The sequence below is a fragment of the Antedon mediterranea genome, chromosome 7 (genome assembly GCF_964355755.1).
Source record: "Antedon mediterranea chromosome 7, ecAntMedi1.1, whole genome shotgun sequence".
Lineage (NCBI taxonomy): Eukaryota > Metazoa > Echinodermata > Crinoidea > Comatulida > Antedonidae > Antedon > Antedon mediterranea.
In genome coordinates, this window is record NC_092676.1 from 20,110,460 (window position 1) to 20,132,324 (window position 21,865).

Below are 21,865 nucleotides of genomic sequence, written 5' to 3' on the forward strand. Positions count from 1 at the left end.
AATATTTACTTTTTGAAAATATATAAGCCAAATGGTGGAGTAAGTCGACTATCGCTACTTTGCGTTGATGATATTCCAGTTGTTGTATCAACTCGATATATACCACCGTTGAAATCTGTCCAGTACAGGTAGTTTCTATAAATATCAATTCTACGCGGACGCTTTCCAGCAAGAATTAATCTTCTGTTAGAGTGGAAAGTCCTAAACTAACAACTAGGATATTTACTTTTTGAAAATATATAAGCCAAATGGTGGAGTAAGTCGACTATCGCTACTTTGCTTTGATGATGTTGTATCAACTCGATATATACCACCGTTGAAATCTGTCCAGTACAGGTAGTTTCTATAAATATCAATTCTACGCGGACGCTTTCCAGCAACAATCAATCTTCTGTTAGATACGTCAAGGTTAGCTTCTTCAATTACATTCTGTATTCCATCACACCAATACATCTTTCCATCTAAAATATATAAAAGCTGTAGTGATTAGCGGCTGATTCTATTTAATTATGATTATGATCTTAACGCAAAAAAAATAGTTTCGATATCCACTCCCATATAGTTACCGTAGGATAGTTTTTAAAAGTTGTTTGAAAAAAACTCAAATTCAAAATTTATTGGTTATCCGCAACCGTAAGGTATTGCGGATAACCCTTGTTATTGTAAAGATCTTTTTTTTCTTTCATCTTCTTTGTTCTTCTTTCTTTCCCAAATTTTTGTTGCACGCATATCTCTCATCCTTGTCAACATAAGATTGTATAACTTTGTCATAAGATTGACCTGTAGCTGTAGATGTGCAGGAAACTTTGTTATATGACGTTAGATTCGCGTAGCGTAAGTTACGCGCGATTTTATGAATTTCAATGATTGGTCATAGATTATAAACAAAAGTCATTTTGTATTGACACTTGGTTAAAATTTAAGTCATATCAAGGGCAAACTTTCTATGGATTAAAAATGGCATGTTTCACAAGAAGTTACGCGCGCACGCGCATTTAAAGTTTCAAAATGAGCAAAATTAATTTCTAATCAACTTTCTATGCTGATCATGACATTTTGAGCATGTCAAAAATTCCCGCGCTCGCAAAAAAATGTACGCGTATGGTGCGCACGGAGCATGAAAATCATGTTTTTTTCTCTTGAATTATGATTTTCCAACCTTTCCTAGTCATTTTAAAAAAGATTGACATCATTTGAAATTAAAATGACGTCATACGAACACGTTGATTTATACCATTTGCGTGCGTTTTAGTTGAAAAAGTTATAAATATTGTCAAAATAATGCCAATTTTGAATCTACTATAGCTCCTCAGGATTATCCACGACCCCCAATTTTTAAAATTTTATATGTAAGTAGATATGTTGTAGATATGAATTCATGCAGAATCTTTACCCCTCAAATGTTATGACGTCATCGTATGGCCACACGAATGTAAAATATAGGGTTTTTTACTCTTTCGTTATTGCTCATCACATTAAATAGAGCGCATCTCACTTTTACATGCCCAAAATTCTTCAAATTTGTTTTAATGTAATTATTTAGATAATTATCTTCTAAAAATGTTATCTTTATATGTCAATTTGATGACATCATCGTGTTAATAATTGGATTTAAAAGATGGGTCTCGTAATTTTGTCTATACTACACTGTATATAACATATACAGTTTAGTCTGTAAAATACTGTAATATGATATATGCTACATAAATAGGTACAATTCAGCACTGTAAACATATTTATTTCATGTCATAGGATGGCATAATAATTGTTGAGGTTCATATGGTTAAGTATGTGCATGTTTAATCTATGAGCCTATCTACGTTTAATAGTGGTCTACAACATATAGTATCATTATATAATTTGCATATATTTATGACTCATAACTTACTTGGAACTGCTAAAACAAGTCCGGTTGGCCGATGAAGTCCAGTGGTCACTAAATCGGTTCTTGTACTAATGTTATTTACCTTTGATCGCTCTATCTTGTCGAATCCCATATCAGTCCTCCAGCACAGTTATCTAATTAAATATAGTATGTATTTTTATGCGTATAATCTATACACTAAGAAATAAATTGAACAAACAATACAGATAAAAACAATTTAGAAAAATCTAAATTGGTTTTGTTTCCTGAGGCGAGACCTGATCTCAGTACCTTGAATGCTATAGACATGAGCACAGACCACCGAGCCATACACAACTGACTAAAAGTATTTACTATGCAGTAACAACTTTGGTGCAGATAGATTATTACATACCGCAATGAATTATAATTTTTTACTATGATGACATCTTTAAAAAATTGTTTTCAAAATGACGCACTGTCAAAGTTTATACTTTTAACTTTAATATATGAACATTTGAAAGGAGAAAGTTAATGTTAAGTTTGTTATTTCGGTCCAAGAAAATGTCATAGTTTGTTTGATTGTCGAAATTAATTTTTTTAAATTTAATATGAAAAATTAATGATGATGTAATCAACTTTGTTTCTATTAATTTCATAATAAATCATACATACAGTACACTTTAAGAAAATTAAATGAAAAATAGGATGTATCAAAAATAGATTTTGTTCCATGTGCGTAGCCTGTCACTTTTAACATGCTCGTATAACATAGTTTCAAGTTGAAAAGTGAATAAAATATGATAAAATTGGTTGTAAAACAGAAATCATGTAAAAAGAGAATGCATCACAGTTTAACGCGCAGTGCGCATGTAAAATTCTGCGCACTCATGGCAATTTTTAAAATTGCCTGAAACATACTCTAATTTCATCGAAAAATTGTAAGCGTGCGTACGCATGTGTTATATGCGCTACGCAAATATTTGACAGTAAACATCAGTACATCCATGATTTATAAACTGTATAGTCACAAACTTATATTAGAGACTGTATTGATTGTAGTGTGCTACAGTATACATCATTCATTTGGGACACCCTATTCAAGGGACACACTAGTATTAAGGGGAAACCCTATTCAAGGGACACACTAGTATTAAGGGGAAACCCTATTCAAGGGACACCCTAGTATTAAGGGGAAACCCTATTCAAGGACACCATAGTGTTAAGGGGACACCCTATTCAAGGAACACCTAGTGTTAAGGGGACACCCTATTCAAGGGACACCCTAGTGTTAAGGGGACACCCTATTCAAGGGACACCCTAGTGTTAAGGGGACACCCTATTCAAGGGACACCTAGTGTTAAGGGGAAACCCTATTCAAGGACACCCTAGTGTTAAGGGGACACCCTATTCAAGGAACACCTAGTGTTAAGGGGACACCCTATTCAAGGAACACCTAGTGTTAAGGGGACACCCTATTCAAGGGACACCCTAGTGTTAAGGGGACACCCTATTCAAGGAACACCTAGTGTTAAGGGGACACCCTATTCAAGGGACACCCTAGTGTTAAGGGGACACCCTAGTGTTAAGGGGACACCCTATTCAAGGGACACCTAGTGTTAAGGGGAAACCCTATTCAAGGACACCCTAGTGTTAAGGGGACACCCTATTCAAGGAACACCTAGTGTTAAGGGGACACCCTATTCAAGGAACACCTAGTGTTAAGGGGACACCCTATTCAAGGGACACCCTAGTGTTAAGGGGACACCCTATTCAAGGAACACCTAGTGTTAAGGGGACACCCTATTCAAGGGACACCCTAGTGTTAAGGGGACACCCTATTCAAGGAACACCTAGTGTTAAGGGGAAACCCTATTCAAGGAACACCTAGTGTTAAGGGGACACCCTATTCAAGGAACACCTAGTGTTAAGGGGACACCCTATTCAAGGAACACCTAGTGTTAAGGGGACACCCTATTCAAGGAACACCTAGTGTTAAGGGGACACCCTATTCAAGGACACCCTAGTGTTAAGGGGACACCCTATTCAAGGAACACCTAGTGTTAAGGGGACACCCTATTCAAGGGACACCTAGTGTTAAGGGGACACCCTATTCAAGGAACACCTAGTGTTAAGGGGACACCCTATTCAAGGGACACCTAGTGTTAAGGGGAAACCCTATTCAAGGACACCCTAGTGTTAAGGGGACACCCTATTCAAGGAACACCTAGTGTTAAGGGGACACCCTATTCAAGGAACACCTAGTGTTAAGGGGAAACCCTATTCAAGGAACACCTAGTGTTAAGGGGACACCCTATTCAAGGAACACCTAGTGTTAAGGGGACACCCTATTCAAGGAACACCTAGTGTTAAGGGGACACCCTATTCAAGGAACACCTAGTGTTAAGGGGACACCCTATTCAAGGAACACTTAGTGTTAAGGGGACACCCTATTCAAGGGACACCTAGTGTTAAGGGGACACCCTAGTGTTATTCAGTGGATACTCCTATAAAGGGGACACTCTTTAATGAAATGAATGCCACTAGGCCAGACCATATAGGTATAGGCATACTGTAGTCTACATGATGTGTTCGACCGGGCTACGTGTGCCGCTACTTATTTTGAACTTATTTCTTGGCCTCTATTTTTCAAGTTTTAATATGGGATTTTCATCCAGAAATCAATGGCTAAGGCCAGTCGATGGATACTCTGAGCCGGTAAGCTGCAACATTCCTAGCATCGTTGTATGTAAATGTTGGAATTTGTATCTATGCGGTCAAAGCAGTACGACTACGAGTGTTGTTGCATTCCAACGTAGCAGCAGACCGTCAAGGAAGATCTACAGTGCACCACGTTTGCTCTATTCTAATTCCACTGTTACATTCTGTATTCTTTTAAGTGGCGATGTTGAATCGAATCCAGGTCCAGGTAATACTCAGACATCTTCAGTTAAGGTATACTATCAAAACGTACGTAGCCTGAAGAATAAAATGGACGTATACAACTCAGATCTGAATGCACACCTAATTCAGAGCAATTTGGGTATTGTCGCACTTACGGAAACATGGTTAAACTGCAACGTGCTCGATTCTGAACTTTCCGTTTCTAATTACACTTTATTTCGACGCGATAGAGATACTGATAAACGCGGTGGTGGTATCCTGATGCTAGTGAATAACAAATTTACCTGTAACCGAGTGGAACGCCTAGAAAGTGATTCAACGGAGTTCATGTGGATAGAGATTCAGCTAAAGCGGCGTATTAGCCTACTTGTTGGATTATTCTATAGACCACCAAACGCTACACCCGATGTCCTCCGTCGTTTTACTTCGTCTGTGGAAATCGCTATGCTCTACTACAAAAACAGTGAATTCCTCATTCTTGGAGATTTCAACCTGCCCGAAATTAATTGGAGTAGCAACCCTTATTCTGCTCCAGCTCAGTCCATGGGAGAACACTTACTTGATGTATTGCTTTCTAGCTGTGGCCTATTTCAATGCAATACGTACTGTACAAGAATGGATAAAATGCTTGATCTTGTTATTTGTAGTAAAAACATTTCCGACAAAGTCTATACTGCTAACGATATTTTTTTATCTGACCACTCATCTTTGAGAATTGATTTCCGTTTAAATTTTGTTGTTAATTGTAGTAATGATAATTTGAATCGTAAAAGTATAATTTACAATTTTAAAGCACTTGATGTCAATAATCTATGTAATACTCTTAACTGTGTTCCATGGAGTGTCTTAATTGATTTTGAAGGTGATTTAAATGAAGCTTTGGATATGTTTTATAATTTGTTAAATGCTGCCGTCAATGACACAGTGCCTAAAATTAGAAAGCGCAGAAAGCTTCCTCCGTGGTTTGACAATGAGTTGAGAAGTGCGCTTCAACTCAAAGAAAAGTATTATAGATATCTGAAAAAAAATAATAATCGGTTAGCCCAAAGTAATTTCAAATTTGCTCGTGCGTCTTTTAAAAAAATGTGCAATAAAAAGTACAAAGATTACTTGGACTCTTTGGCTAAGCAAATTGTCACTAACAGTAAAAGATTCTGGAGCTGGATGAAAACTAAATACAAGTCAAATAATCTTCCTTCTGTCATGAGTCACGATAACATTTCATTCCAGTCTAATTATGATAAAGCTACCACATTTAATTCTTATTTTCATTCTTTTTTCAGTGAGCCTTCTCCGGACGTTCCCCGGGACTATCCAGGTCTTCCTGACTATGCGGTGGATAACTTAAGTTCTCTGTCTGTGAATCAGCATTCTGTGGAAAAGGCACTTAGTAACATTGATATCAATAAAGCTACTGGCATTGATCAGATTAGTAACGTTGTCTTAAAGGGTGCCTCCTCCTCACTCTCTTATCCGCTTTGCAAATTGTTTCAGCTATCTATTAATTCTGGGGTTTTTCCTTCATCTTGGAAACACGCTAATATTGTCCCAATTCACAAGAGTGGTCCCAAAAAACTAATCTGTAACTATCGTCCTATTTCGTTATTGCCTACTATGTCCAAGATTTTTGAGCGCATTGTGCATGATGGTTTGTCATCACATGTTGCTAATGCTTTAAGTCCTAGGCAGCATGGTTTTGTCTCTGGGAGATCATGTCAAACCAACCTCGCACTGCTTCTTGCTACATCATACGATGCAATTAACAGCAAGAAGCAGTGCGATGTGATTTACACTGATTTCTCTAAGGCTTTTGATTCCGTTTCCCATGATTTGCTTATTTTTAAACTTTCAAAATTTGGTTTATCCGGTTCACTGTTAAGTTGGTTTAAAAGCTATTTAACTAATAGACAACAGCGTGTTGTCATTGGGGGAGAGACATCTGATTGGCTCCCTGTGTTATCGGGCGTTCCGCAGGGCTCGATCCTGGGCCCGCTTTTGTTTAATTTATTTATCAACGATCTTCCTTTAAAATTTAATCATTCCGAGTCTCTTTTATTTGCTGACGATCTGAAATTGTTTAAAGTGATTACCACTCCACAGGATGCTTTTTCACTTCAGGAGGATCTGGATGGTCTCGTGGAATGGACGGAGAAGTGGGGGATAAAACTTAATGCTAATAAATGCAAATATTTATCTATAACACTTAAAAAAAGGCCTGTGCTCTTCAATTATAATCTGAGTGGACATGATCTTGAGATGGTTTATGTATGGAAAGATTTAGGTATTTTTATTGATAGTAAATTAAATTTTTGTTCACATATTAATCATGTGTTGTCAAAAGCTAATAGAATGATGGGCTTAATATGGAGAAATTGTAGGTTTATGAACGACGGCAGGGCACTTTTATCTTTATACAAATCTATTATACGTCCTCACCTTGAATATTGTTCCGCAATTTTCAATTCAATTTCTCCATGTCAGGCCCGTCGAATCGACACTGTTCAACGGAAGTTTGTTCGATTCCTGTCTTATAACTGTGTTAATTTTGCCTTTTCCATTGATTCTGTCAGCAATCGTCGAACGATATCTGATATGGTTTTTTTATATAATATTTTAAATTCTAAATATGACTGTTCATTAATTTCACTATTTAGTTTAAATGTTCCTGGTCGTACACGAAATAGACATTTATTGCATATTCCTTTTAGCCGTGTCAACTGTACTAAGAGGGGACTTTTTCATAGACTACCTTATACATTTAATAATCTAAATAGCAATCATATCGATATTTTTAATGATAGACTTGGTTATTTTAAGAGGACGATGATGTGTTCACTTCTTGAACAGCCTGCATAACCTGTTTTAATTGAAATTGTTTATGGCATGCCAATCTATGTTTTATATATATATATATATATTTTATCTGTATTTTATTGTTAACCGTTTTTGATGTTGTATTGTTTTATGTTTCAAACCTGTTAGTGGCGGTATTTATCGCTGTTGGTTTTGATTGAATAAAATAAAAAAAAAAAATAAACAAAAAATTAAAAAAAAAATATATACAGTATATGTTTTTTTAAACTACCGCCAACCCCTTAAGGTTCCAAATGTGTATTTTAATATGCCTGAACACTATGGTGCAGTACTACTGAGAAATATCATTTTCAGTCACTATTTTCAACACTGTTTAATGAAGTGAAAGTAAAACATTTAATCATTTTAAATTGAGTATGCTAATTTAATTGAGATAAATAGCTTTCCATACTTTCAGTTTTCAAAGTGATTTTAAAGAATGTGTCTTAATTTTGTAATTTATAATTTTATGTAGAATTCTGCAATTAGCCCTACAGTCTGAATTTTCCACTGCAAGGCAAATAAATATTTTATATTTATAACCAGTTTTTTTTAAATTTTCATTTTACACAGACTGTGTGATTCTCAAATTTAGTCAAAATGTCAAACTGCCCTCTCATGAATAATAGACAAAATTAAGGAAATCAAACACACGCACAGGATTGTTAATGTTTTTCTTAGGATTTAATATTCAACAATTATTTTATAATAAAAAATAATAGGTATTATTATAATATTATAGTTAGGCATAGATATATTTACTCTATGGATATAGGCCTTGTAAAATACAAACAATGACGTCACCATCACATTATGATTCACAGCATCAGAAATAGTGTAGGCCACAGCTACAGTACAGCAGGATGTATTCTACTAGACCTATCTAGATGCGTTGATATCTTTTTTAATTTGCTAGCCCCATCATGGCTATAGTCGACTAAGTCGGGATATGACCGGTTGGACCGCCAACAAGTTGAGCCGCCGGTGATTTCTATGAAACGTCCAGTGCATGCGTCTTTTACGACATTTCGCGTAGTAATTAAGGCGGTGTCCTAGTACATAAGTTCATAGTCTTGGTTTATTGTGTCATGAAAATAAATAATATATAATTACATATTACAACAACACAGCAAAGGAAAGTAGTAATATTTAATAATTTAATTGTTTTTAATCTTTCGAGGGAAAAATTCAGCGCACTCCATAATTGTTCTCGCGTGTAGGCCTAGCACGTAAAGTCACGTTGTCTCTCAGGACTAATTAATAGAGTATTAACATTCTACGAAAGCCCATTAATGCCATTTTAAGTATATGTTTTTCGAACGTAATCCGTTCTAACGAATTAGTAATTCGTTTGAACGGATTAATAATCTGTTCAAACGAATTAGTAATCCGTTCAAACGAATTGCAACATATACAACAAGTGCCATTTAAAGTATATGTTGTAATTCGTTTGAACGGATTACTAATCCGTTCAAACAAATTACTAATTTGTTTAAACGGATTACTAATTTGTTCAAACGGATTACTAATCCGTTCAAACAAATTACTAATTTGTTTAAATGGATTACTAATTCGTTCAAACGAATTACTAATTTGTTTAAACGGATTAGTAATCCGTTCAAACGAATTACTAATTCGTTCAAACGAATTAGTAATCCGTTTAAACGAATTAATAATTTGTTTAAACAAATTAATAATTTGTTTAAACGGATTACTAATCTGTTTGAACGAATTAGTAATTCGTTTGAACGAATTAGTAATCCGTTTAAACAAATTATTAATTTGTTTAAACAAATTAATAATTTGTTCAAACGGATTACTAATTCGTTAGAACGAATTAGTAATTCGTTTGAACAAATTAGTAATCCGTTTAAACAAATTACTAATCCGTTTGAACGGATTCCTAATTCGTTTTAACAGATTATTAATCTGTTTAAACAAATTAGTAATTCGTTTGAACGGATTAGTAATCCGTTCAAACGAATTACAACATATTCTTTAAATGGCACTTGTTGTATATGTTGCAATTGGTTTGAACAGATTACTAATTCGTTTGAACAGATTACTAATCCGTTCAAACGAATTACTAATTTGTTTAAACAGATTAATAATCTGTTCAAACGAATTAGGAATCCGTCCAAACGGATTAGTAATTTGTTTAAACGGATTACTAATCTGTTTAAACGAATTACTAATTCGTTTAAACGAATTAGTAATCCGTTTAAACAAATTATTAATTTGTTTAAACAAATTACTAATTTGTTTAAACAGATTACTAATTCGTTCAAACGAATTACTAATTCGTTCAAACGAATTAGGAATCCGTCCAAACGGATTAGTAATTTGTTTAAACGGATTACTAATCTGTTTAAACGAATTACTAATTCGTTTAAACGAATTAGTAATCCGTTTAAACAAATTATTAATTTGTTTAAACAAATTACTAATTTGTTTAAACAGATTACTAATTCGTTCAAACGAATTACTAATTCGTTCAAACAGATTAGTAATCCGTTTAAACAAATTATTAATTTGTTTAAACAAATTATTAATTTGTTTAAACGGATTACTAATTCGTTTGAACGAATTAGTAATCCGTTTAAACAAATTATTAATTCGTTTAAACGAATTAGTAATCCGTTTAAACAAATTAGTAATTCGTTTGAACGAATTAGTAATAGTAATTCGTTTGAACAAATTAGTAATCCGTTTAAACAAATTAGTAATTCGTTTGAACGGATTAGTAATCCGTTCAAACGAATTACAACATATACTTTAAATGGCACTTGTTGTATATGTTGCAATTCGTTTGAACGGATTACTAATTCGTTTGAACAGATTATTAATCCGTTCAAACGAATTACTAATTCGTTAGAACGGATTACGTTCGAAAAACATATACTTCAAATGGCATTAATGGGCTTTCGTAACATTCTTCGAATGAGGTTAAATAAATATTATTTTTTATTTACTAATCTTTTAATATCATATTTTATTGAATTTTACAATGTTAATACACAAAATATTTTACTAAAAAACATGATTTTAAGTAATTATTTTACCGAAAAATGGAGTAGGCCTAGTTCATACAACTGCCGACTGAGGGGCAACATGTTTACGTCATTTTTGGCTAAAAACAATCACTTTCGGTGATGTTTTAGGCCTTATATTTTGGAATCTACAAGCCAGATTTTCATAATTATTTCTTTAATTATAATATTTAATAAATAATATATATACTAGTAAAAACCATGATATATAAACTTTTGAATGTACATCATTATCCCTAAACTAATATAAATATCTGAACGAGCACCGGCGGCGAAAGTTAGCATTTGGCGTTCCATAGAAAATAACGTTTTTCTGGCGGCGGCTGAACTTGTCGGCGGCTGAACTTGGCCTAATCCCTATAGTCTAGGCCCTACCCTCGCACAGCAAGACGACGTCGCCTCCTCCTTTTCTCATCATTCAGTATATAACCTACTAGGGCTAGGCTAGGCCTATTAGTAGGCTAGGCCTATTATAGTAGGGCAGGCAGTTACTACTTTTTTGATATTCCTGGTATCCTTTATGGATTGTAGCCTTAGTAAACAGTGTGGAGCTTTATGTTTCAAATTTGGTATAGCTTTGTGTATACTTACCTCTTTCTTTATGCTTACAGATTAGAACTAGACCTAGCCTATAATTTCTTTTTCAATAATTTGTGTAGTTATTTATTTATACAAAATTGAAATTGGAGCCGAAGCTGCTCCAGGCCACGTGTCGTGTGATGATGGAAAGGATGATGCGCAAAAAAATAATCGCCCTATTTAAATATATAGAGTGCGCTCTTCAGAATTTGCAAAAAACAACAAACGTTGGATGGATGGATGATGAGAGACAAACACATTGCGTAAATTTAAAATAAGAATTCTAATGTAAATTATTTTTGTTTGTATTATTATTGTTGCGTTGTAATTAAAAGTAGAATTGCACTTATATCATTACAGATTTAGGTAGCATTTTTGGACAGTTAGGCAAGCAAGGCTGTATAAAGCCTAGGCCTACCACTAAACATTGTATCATGCTCTGCATGCAGGGCAGCGCACAGGCCAAAACGGTGGGGGAATTAAAAGGTAAATTATAATCGGCCTATCCTTGCTGTAGGTAGTGCTTAGCTAGCTGTATATGCTATTGTAATGTAGTCAAACAATTACCATAGATAACTAAATAAGTCCGAGATGTAAACCCAAAAAACCCAATCATGTATGGATGAATGGTTATGAATATTGTACAATTATTAAAAATATTAATGGTTTTTTTTTCCCACAGAAAATTATTGAAAAATGGCAAAAAATAAGGGCCTCGATTCTTTCAGTTTAAAAGGATGTGATAAAGGGTTTAACAATAAAAAGAAAGGGATCTTTGAACAGATTGAAACTCTTGAAACCAAGTACAATTCTAATTTGATTGATAGATTTTCAACAGATGATAAAGAACAAAGCTGTGATGTTGACACAAAAAACCCTGAAATGTTTAGAACACCGAGCGAACGCCCAAGTAGAAGAAGGGACCAAACCTGCCGAGAAAAACTTGAATCGTCAATGAGAAAAGGATGTGAAGATTATAACGAAAAACCCTACACATCGAGAAAGGATTACAATAACAGAAAATATTCAACAACATTCAATAATAAACGGAAATCCAGACATGATTTTAGTGATCCGGCTAAATGGACAAAATATTCTTTGGAAGATGTTGAGATCGATAGTGAAAGTAAAAATACATCCACAGCATTAGAATTTCTAGCAGAACAGCGGAATAGAAACTCGGATTCGGTTGTAGAAGAAGGGGTAAATTTAAACGATAAAATAACATTCTCAAAACCATCGGGGAAAGAAGTGGTTGATCTGGAAACAAAGCCTACGAAGATGTATGGTAGTGTGTACAGAATGCCAGAGTGTGTAGTAGGTGCTAAGAAAAAAAACATATCGCAGAGATCACATCAAGATGGATCGAAAATATCAGCAGGTGGATCAGTTCAACTTGAATTTGACTTTGAGGATGGACAGGAATCGAATAAGGATAACAGTGAAGAGATGAAAACAAACATGTTTAAGAAAATTAAACAGAAAAAGTTTATCAGGAAAAGACAAGATATAGATGACATTTGAAAGAGAAATATGCAAAAGAAAGGACATAAGTTCAGCAATTATAGTATTATTAGATAAATAAATACTCTGTAAAAAGACGAAATAACACAAATACACACTTTATTCAGATATTCTGTTACCAAATAATTATGCAGTATTATACAGTATGTTCATGGAGCTATATGGTATATTGAACTACTGTGTCAATAGATGTTGGCATAAGGTAAACCTTGACATTTGACCCCTGAAAAGGGCCAGAGGTCAATATGGTAATTTACAGTAAATCTGTATAAAAATTGTGATTTAGTTAGCATTTTTCCCTAAAATTGTTAAAAAATTGTATTGTTAACTGCTACCTGTATTTTTAGATTCCTTATTAGGATATTGTGGTGCACAATAATACTTCTGAAATAAATGTTTCAAATCACATTAAACATTAGGTAATTGTTGCATGTTTACAACAATTAATGTTTGAATTTTTGTAGCAGAGATTAGAATGTTTTTGGGAAGAAAAGATGCAAGGTTGTAAGACCTTTGTAGTATTTGAGCAACCATCTCTGAACGTTCGATTGTGATGCTTCAGAATTGATTTGATTGCATGATGAATACATTACCTTTTGTATATAATCAGTGGAAAATGAGCTATAGGTCAGCTCACCACTTAAGCAGGCAACTTATTAAAGTAGTATAGTTACAATACTACAGGATTTGTTACTACAGTATACAATAACAATTAATAACTACTAACTACTAGTACTACTTAATTAAAAAATAAAAAGTTGTACACTATTAAGGCATAACCAGATTTCATGATTACTTGTTATACGTACTATAAAAGTATACTTTAAAAAGAAAATGATTCTTTACTATTAAAACACAGCAATTATAGTTATTTTATTTCGCTAACTTGTGAGTGCAATATCATTTTTTTTAAAGTAACAAACTCTCCCAAAACAAACATATTTGTAAGATCCAAATACCTAAAAATCAGTATTGGGAGCGTTGACTCTATTATTATGAAAAGGCTTGCAATATATTATGGTTTACACCTTTCACATTGGTTAGCAGGACGTTCCGCAAACTATGGACGAGGTGCCTCGAGTAATTGAGAAAAAAAAAACCACTGTTTATCATAGTAGGCCCCTATATTTTAGAAGTGTCGAGATTAATAATGGTGTTTGTTTGTTACGTGGTTAGGCCTGAAATTGCGTAACCATACCACCAAACTCCACTGATGTTTCTGAAGAAATGCATTTGTACTTATTACATGGTCCAGCTAGGTAGTTGGGCTGAGGTTAGGTCCCAGGGATTGGATTTTAGGCAGAGTAATAAAAAGTTTGCGGAACGCTGGGCTAGCAAATCTCTGAAACATACACACACTGTATGTCTGGTAAAATCCAAAGTTTAGGCGGTGTGAAAGGAGTAAATTGTCATACTGAACACATATATACTCGATTTATACCTTATTACCCCCTCTTAGAAAACTAATTTTGCTAAACTAACTAAATAAAACCATTTTACAATGTTGCTCTGATAACTTCCACCACCACACCAATACCTAGTACTGCTAAAGACACGCACATACCCACGCATACACACAATTTTAAAAACCCATTTCCCAAAAAACTTAATTCTTAAAATTCCACTAATCACCACTATACTATTAGATATCACTGGTAAGAAACAAATTGATATAGAATCTGTCCAAAAAAGGGCTAGCAGAATAATACTGTGTAATGATTATATATGTTATGACCAAGCACTCAAGGATCTTTCTCTAGACACTTTATCTGATAGAAGGCGTAATCTAAGCTATAAGTTTGCTCTGAATTGTTCGAAGAGTATTCATTTCGGAAAATGGTTTCCAGTGAAGAATGTAAGTAACATGAAACTAAGACGTGTAAAGTATCAACAACTCAAATGCAGAGTTGAAAGATATAGAAAAAGTGCAATATCCCATACCTTATCTTGCTTCTAAATGAATAATCTTGTATGTATTACCCCATATTCAGCGCAGTACTTTTCTATTTTTTATTGTTTTCTATTATTCCCTTTTCTAAATGTCTATGGTCCTTTAAGTAATATTTAGAATATGTGAATATCTTTGTAATTCAGCTTCTGCTGCGATGACAATATTGAAATAAATGAATGAAATGAAATGAATGAAATGATATTCTTGTTTTAAAGACATAATCTTTCAATCAAGATACATAATAATGACTTATTTTATCTCGTAATACATGTGACATATAACTCTAGCTTATGTCTTAACTAAGTACAGTATTACTGTAGTTCTTAAGTAGAGGAAGACTGGTATAGGGTTTCACAATGGTAATCTTTGTGATTATAGGTCTAGATCAATATAGCCACTGAATAACGTTACTACTAGTATAACAGCAAATCCAAGCAGCAAGCCGGCATTCTGAAGGAGAAATATTGAAATGTTGGTAGGAGATAGACTTGGATCATTGTAATTTGAATGATTTATTTCTGGAAGCTGTGAAAAATAAAGAAACACATTAATTAGAAAGAGAAAATCTATACAGTAGCATTCAGGAACATAATCCGTGTTGCATGAGAGGGATTTTCACTATAACCATAATGTTTAGGTCTCATCCAAAAAAAAACATTAAAAAAATCAGGTTACATTTGTACCTACCATGTCCACAAGTGCTATATACAAAAAGATACCACCAGCCAGAGCAAATATCCACTCTTCTGCTTCCGTAAGCTCACCCAGTACAATGCCGATTGCAAGGCCGAAATAACAAGTTAATGCTGAGGCTAGGTTTGCCATCACAGCTTGCTTTACTGTCAAACCTGCATTTAAGAATATAGCAAAATCCCCTACAAAATAAAAACACAAAGCAGAATGGTTACTCATTTCTAGGATCAATTCCCAAGTCAATGTAAAAATGTCAGGAAAAGTTAAGTATTATTTCGAGAAACAGCATAACATTTCTAATATCAAGTAAACAGACAGACAGCAGACAGACAGACCACGGAGAAATACGTTAGGAAGGAACAACAGCAAGTATACATCAACAGAACAAACCTTCCCACCGCTACATGAATTATCTTATTGTTACGCAACATTTAACTGTTGCGTGTCAGATCTGAGCATGAGCGTAACCATTGTTTTGCTTGCAACGCGCCATCATAACTAGAGACTCGACCACATGGCAGACGGATGATCCGGCAAGACGTACCACATTGTGTTTCATCACAATTCAGAAGAAAAAAAACATAATAGTCTGATATATTAACATGGACTTTTATGAATTAGAGGACAAATTACAACCAAGAATTCTTGAGGACTAAAGTTTGTATGCGAACATGACGACCAGGAAATTGAACCATTTTGTCTGTATATTGTCGAACATACTATATTATACACATTTTCATAATTGTTTTTGGTAGTAAAATACTGTATATGCTTAATCTGTCTTTTCTGTATTTTTAGGTGTCAACTGACAATCAAGCAAGTTTGCTGAAGATGAACTTATTTCTCAATAGACAAACAATATTGAAAACATAACATCTGTGGCAGAAGTAACAATTTGAATAACTGAACGTGAACTGTGGAACAGAGTCAATGTTCAATCCTTGATCCCCCAGTTAATTGGTACAGAAACAATCTAATACACTTTCCCATCAACCAGTACCGGGTGCACACACCATTATGATGTGTTGTCTTGAGTATTGCTAGGCGATATGATAGTGGTCTAAGATTCTAGTTAGTACAATAAAAATCAGTACCTAATTCATGTGGAAACTCCTCACATATAACTGCTATAGAAATACTAATTCCACTAGCAATGGAGTGCGTGAATGATGCGCCAATAGCCAAGCCATCAATGAAGTTGTGCAGGGCATCGCCAAAGGAAATCATGTAGACTATTGAGGGAATTTCTTTCTTTGTCGAACTGAATCCAACCTCTGCCTGCTCATAGCCACAAATAGGCTTGCTATTGCCATTGTCACAGTCATTTGTCTGAAAAAGATTATTTTTTATTACACATAAATTTATCGGAATTGAAATTTTGACTTTCTTTTTATAATAATCTAATGATATATATTTATGATTTGCATGTTACATTTTCTTTTTTTTTAAAACCTTATTATTATGTTTCATTGTTGTCTTTGATTATGTTTCTATTCTGCAATTTAAGGAAATAAATGTTTATTTTGAATTTGAATTTGAAAAGAAAAAGATTATATGGTGATGTACAGTATATAGTCTATTGACTAATTTGATATTACTACAAAAGGTTGCAATGTAAATGTTGTAATATTTATATAGCACAATAATCAGCAGATTGTTCCAAAAAAATAAAAAAGGATTTATAACAGATTATATTACAAAAAACTAACTCAAGACCCAACAAATATGGGTGGATAGGAGTTGGCCGTAAATAAATATTTTTCACTCATTTATTTCACAGGAAAGTGTCCTTTTAATAAGGAAACTCCTGAATAGGGATTGGTCGTAAAAATATAATCCCTGTCATTCCATTATGGGAAGGTCTCCCCTTAATAGGGGTGTCTCAAAGGAAGGGTTCTACTGGAGTCACAATCTCTGTAGTGTTTACACTATCAAACTAGTTTGACAAAAACCAAATGGTAGTGATATTCCCAAATATGGCAGTGCTATGACATCATCCTGTTACTCTGTCACTTTATTTTATGTTTCAGGCCTCCTTTATAGGGATCAAGCCTTCTTTCAATGTTACTTTGTCATATTATGTATCTCCTTTTATTTTGTTACTATATCATTGAAAGTAAATAAATGTTTAAATGCAAAAAAAAATATGGGCACATAAACTTTGATAGTGTAGACAAGACTTAACAAGTACCTGTAAAGGTGGTGTAAGTTCCTCTGTATTCTTTTCATCTGATAGCGATACTTTACGCTCATGTATCGCAGTTCCATTGTAAGTATGACTACCTACTGTATGCATGTGGTTGTCTTCCATTACCTCCAGTGTACAATGATTACACATATTCTCACTCAATGATATTGTTGAAACATTTTCTAGACTATCGTTAAGTTGAATTTTCTGTGGCATAAACAATTTAAAAAATAGTAAATCAATAACAAATATATACTGTCTATATTAAGTCATTGCTAAACTCTGTTTTGGAAAGATTAGCATATATCAATGGCAGTAACACTAACGTTTAGGTAGCAGCACTGCTTAGGGTTTGAGAACAATTGTCAATATTATGTTCCCATACAGTAGAACCCTTATTGAGGACCCAGTTTAGTGTCTCTTAATGTGGTTTCCACTGAATAGGTGTTAGCTGTAAGTGTTAAACATATGCCCCTCATTTGTATCACAAGAAAGTGTCCCCATGATAGGGGTGTCCTCTGAATAGAGGTAGCTGTAAGTGTTAAACATATAGTGCCCCTCATTTGTATCACAAGAAAGTGTCCCCTTGAAAGGGGTGTCCCCTGAATAGAGTTAGCTGTAAGTGTTAAACATATAGTGCCCCTCATTTGTATCACAAGAAAGTGTCCCCATGATAGGGGTGTCCTCTGAATAGAGGTAGCTGTAAGTGTTAAACATATAGTGCCCCTCATTTGTATCACAAGAAAGTGTCCCCTTGAAAGGGGTGTCCCCTGAATAGAGGTAGCTGTAAGTGTTAAACATATAGTGCCCCTCATTTGTATCACAAGAAAGTGTCCCTTTGATAGGGGTGTCCTCTGAATAGAGGTAGCTGTAAGTGTTAAACATAGTGCCCCTCATTTGTATCACAAGAAAGTGTCCCCATGATAGGGGTGTCCTCTGAATAGAGGTAGCTGTAAGTGTTAAACATATAGTGCCCCTCATTTGTATCACAAGAAAGTGTCCCCTTGAAAGGGGTGTCCTCTGAATAGAGGTAGCTGTAAGTGTTAAACATAGTGCCCCTCATTTGTATCACAAGAAAGTGTCCCCATGATAGGGGTGTCCTCTGAATAGAGTAGCTGTAAGTGTTAAACATATAGTGCCCCTCATTTGTATCACAAGAAAGTGTCCCCTTGAAAGGGGTGTCCCCTGAATAGAGTTAGCTGTAAGTGTTAAACATATAGTGCCCCTCATTTGTATCACAAGAAAGTGTCCCCATGATAGGGGTGTCCTCTGAATAGAGGTAGCTGTAAGTGTTAAACATATAGTGCCCCTCATTTGTATCACAAGAAAGTGTCCCCTTGAAAGGGGTGTCCCCTGAATAGAGGTAGCTGTAAGTGTTAAACATATAGTGCCCCCCTCATTTGTATCACAAGAAAGTGTCCCCTTGAAAGGGGTGTCCTCTGAATAGAGGTAGCTGTAAGTGTTAAACATATGCCCCTCATTTGTATCACAAGAAAGTGTCCCCATGATAGGGGTGTCCTCTGAATAGAGGTAGCTGTAAGTGTTAAACATATAGTGCCCCTCATTTGTATCACAAGAAAGTGTCCCCTTGAAAGGGGTGTCCCCTGAATAGAGTTAGCTGTAAGTGTTAAACATATAGTGCCCCTCATTTGTATCACAAGAAAGTGTCCCTTTGATAGGGGTGTCCTCTGAATAGAGGTACTGTAGCTGTAAGTGTTAAACATATAGTGCCCCTCATTTGTATCACAAGAAAGTGTCCCCTTGAAAAGAGTGTCCCCTGAATAGAGGTAGCTGTAAGTGTTAAACATATAGTGCCCCTCATTTGTATCACAAGAAAGTGTCCCTCTGAATAGAGTTGGCTGTATAGTGTTAAACATATATTATCCCCTGCACCCCATTTGTTTCACAAGAAAGTGTCCCCTAGGTATAGGAATGTCTTAATGGAGGAGTTATTGTATTTAACCCTATCATAGTTGATTGTCATAGAAAGAAACAGTTCCATGTACTCATGCAAACATGTGTATACATTTTTTACATACCTTTTTTCTTCCCACATCTATGATCTTTAGAATTCTTTCTATCAAAAAGAAAAGGTAGATTCCACCTAGAATTGTCATGTTCTTCCAGACAAATATTTTACCTTCTGTGTCCACATCCATCCCATGAGCCTATAAAAAAATAAATTAATCATTGATAAAATATTCCATATAAGGAAGGGTGGAGGAGGGGAAGGGTGGAGGAGCGGAAGGGTGGAGGAGCGGAAGGGTGGAGGAGCGGAAAGGTGGAGGAGCGAAAGGGTGGAGGAGCGGAAGGGTGGAGGAGCGGAAGGGTGGAGGAGCGGAAGGGTGGAGGAGCGGAAGGGTGGAGGAGCGGAAGGGTGGAGGAGCGGAAGGGTGGAGGAGCGGAAGGGTGGAGGAGGGGAACGGTGGAGTAGGGGAAGGGTGGAGGAGCGGATGGGTGGAAGAGGGAAGGGTGGAGGAGGGGAAGGATGGAGGAGGGGAAGGATGGAGGAACGGATGGGTGGAGGAACGGAAGGGTGGAGGAGGGGAAGGATGGAGGAGGGGAAGAGTGGAGGAGGGGAAGGGTGGAGGAGGGGAAGGGTGGAGGAGGGGAAGTTTTTCACCGATGTATTGGGATATTAAGTCCGAACATATGGAAGGATAGGATATTTTTACTTATTTTCAATGGTTTGACAATACATATATAGTGCAATATTGCACTGATGAAGGACTAGTGTTGCCCGAAAGCTCTGCTAACTTTTCTGGCTGTTTACTTTATCGTTTTGATTTAGCTTTTCGCTTTTTTTTTGTATCTCCATTGAGATCCAGCCACTGATACCCACAGCATTGTCATTTTTTTCAGTAATTTGCCTTTGGATTTATATATAGTGCAATAGACGGATACAGTATAACTAGTTTGAAGAATTAGTAACTGAAAACAAAGAAAAATGTACAATTATGTATAGTAAAATTGTCTATTTTCTTAAAAGTATGGCAGCCAAAAGATTTATTTTAAAAAAAAAGAATACTCATCTGATACAGATGTCACTCATTTAAAGTACAGTATATATTTTATATAACACCTAAATAAATTCCTGTCATTTGATTGGACAATTGTGGGTCACATTGCATGCAACAGTATGCACTATTGAACAGTCATTCTATAATACTTTTTTTTTGTGTACGAAAAAAAAAATCTTTTAGTTTTTATTTTATCGTTTTGATTTAGCTTTTTGCTTATTTTATTTATATACATACATATTTATATAAATAATAACATTATAATAACAGTATTTTACTCACCTCTGGTATAAGGCATAATACAGCATTTGCAGCTAAGGTACCCACAGCTAAAGACACTAGAAACATTAAAACCTTTTTATAATGTTTCTTGTTCATTAATGGAACAACGCACATACCAAGTACAGCACCAATATTTATTATCGTAACAAACAGAAATCCAAAGCCCCATACTGTTGGCAAAAAGCAATATATAATTTATCAATTAATTCATAATTCTCTAATCATGTATGTGCAATAAAAAAAGAAATAATTAAGTACAATTATATATTACTATGTCATCATAATAAAAAAAATTAATAAAATTATTATTCAGATATAATAGGAAAATATAAACATCTAAACATGACCTTATTTCTCAGTTTGTTTTGCCACAAACACATTGAATTGTGTTGAATGACGGATAACAACTGTTTAATAAACAAATATTGCTATTTTGGATAGAAAATGGATTATGAATTGATTAACATACAATAATATATTAGTGTTTTAGAATGAAAAGATGAACAAACAAACTGTATGAAGAATGAATGGTTGAATGAGAGATTAGAGAAATATATGGATGAATAAAGAACAGATAATGAATAGTTGAAAGAATATGAAGAATGGGATGAAGGAATAAAAATGAAGAATGGGTGAATTAAAATGAATAAATAAATGAATATATGAAAATAAAGGAGTGGATGAATGAAAATGAATGAAGTGGATGAATTAATGAATAAAAAAATGGAATGGATGAATTGAAATAAATAAAAATAAATTGAAAATGAATGGTTAGTTAAACTGTTCAATCAATATGTTCAAAAGTTTTAAGAGCGATACTGACTTGTGCTGTAATTTTAAGCCAGATCCAGATATTTACCTTCGAGTGAAGAGGGACCTGATGTTGTAGCATTGCCAGTCATATTGTTGGATTCCTACAGTACGTACAGAAAGTTGAATTCTTTGAAGTGTTCAATAAACAGTTCTTAATTTTCAACA

General features: G+C 34.7%; 3 protein-coding genes across 7 annotated transcripts in view; 1 reads left to right on the forward strand and 2 right to left on the reverse strand.

The window, feature by feature from the left end:
• Positions 1-11,354, reverse strand: part of LOC140054650 (tetraspanin-9-like) — a 35,674-nt gene extending 24,320 nt beyond the window's left edge. Inside the window, exons 1-2 of one of the 4 annotated variants that reach the window (XM_072099722.1) lie at positions 11,242-11,354; positions 1,889-2,019 (exon numbers count right to left, since the gene is read on the reverse strand). The gene's annotated coding sequence lies outside the window, so the exon portion shown is untranslated. Of the gene's footprint in view, positions 1-9; positions 66-226; positions 264-1,888; positions 2,065-11,241 lie in introns of those variants that run through there. The other 3 variants (XM_072099723.1, XM_072099724.1, XM_072099721.1) reach the window with 3 other exon arrangements.
• Positions 11,355-11,432: 78 nt separating this feature from the next.
• Positions 11,433-13,607, forward strand: LOC140054648 (uncharacterized). 2 transcript variants are annotated; one of them, XM_072099719.1, is made up of 3 exons: positions 11,473-11,492; positions 11,590-11,715; positions 11,912-13,607. In XM_072099719.1, the coding sequence occupies exon 3, from the start codon at positions 11,926-11,928 to the stop codon at positions 12,751-12,753; it is 828 nt and encodes a 275-aa protein (XP_071955820.1). In that variant the 5' UTR covers positions 11,473-11,492; positions 11,590-11,715; positions 11,912-11,925; the 3' UTR covers positions 12,754-13,607. The 2 variants fall into 2 exon arrangements, with proteins under 2 accessions (XP_071955819.1, XP_071955820.1); XM_072099718.1 differs by lacking the exon at positions 11,590-11,715 and having other exon boundaries at positions 11,433-11,517.
• Positions 13,509-21,835, reverse strand: LOC140054647 (metal cation symporter ZIP14-like). The gene is made up of 7 exons (XM_072099717.1): positions 21,747-21,835; positions 20,888-21,057; positions 19,625-19,753; positions 17,589-17,792; positions 16,492-16,726; positions 15,392-15,579; positions 13,509-15,229 (listed from the first exon to the last, which is right to left on the reverse strand). Exons 1-7 carry the CDS (start codon positions 21,787-21,789, stop codon positions 15,077-15,079), a joined length of 1,122 nt encoding a protein of 373 aa, XP_071955818.1. The 5' UTR covers positions 21,790-21,835; the 3' UTR covers positions 13,509-15,076.
• Between the last annotated feature and the right edge of the window lie 30 nt (positions 21,836-21,865).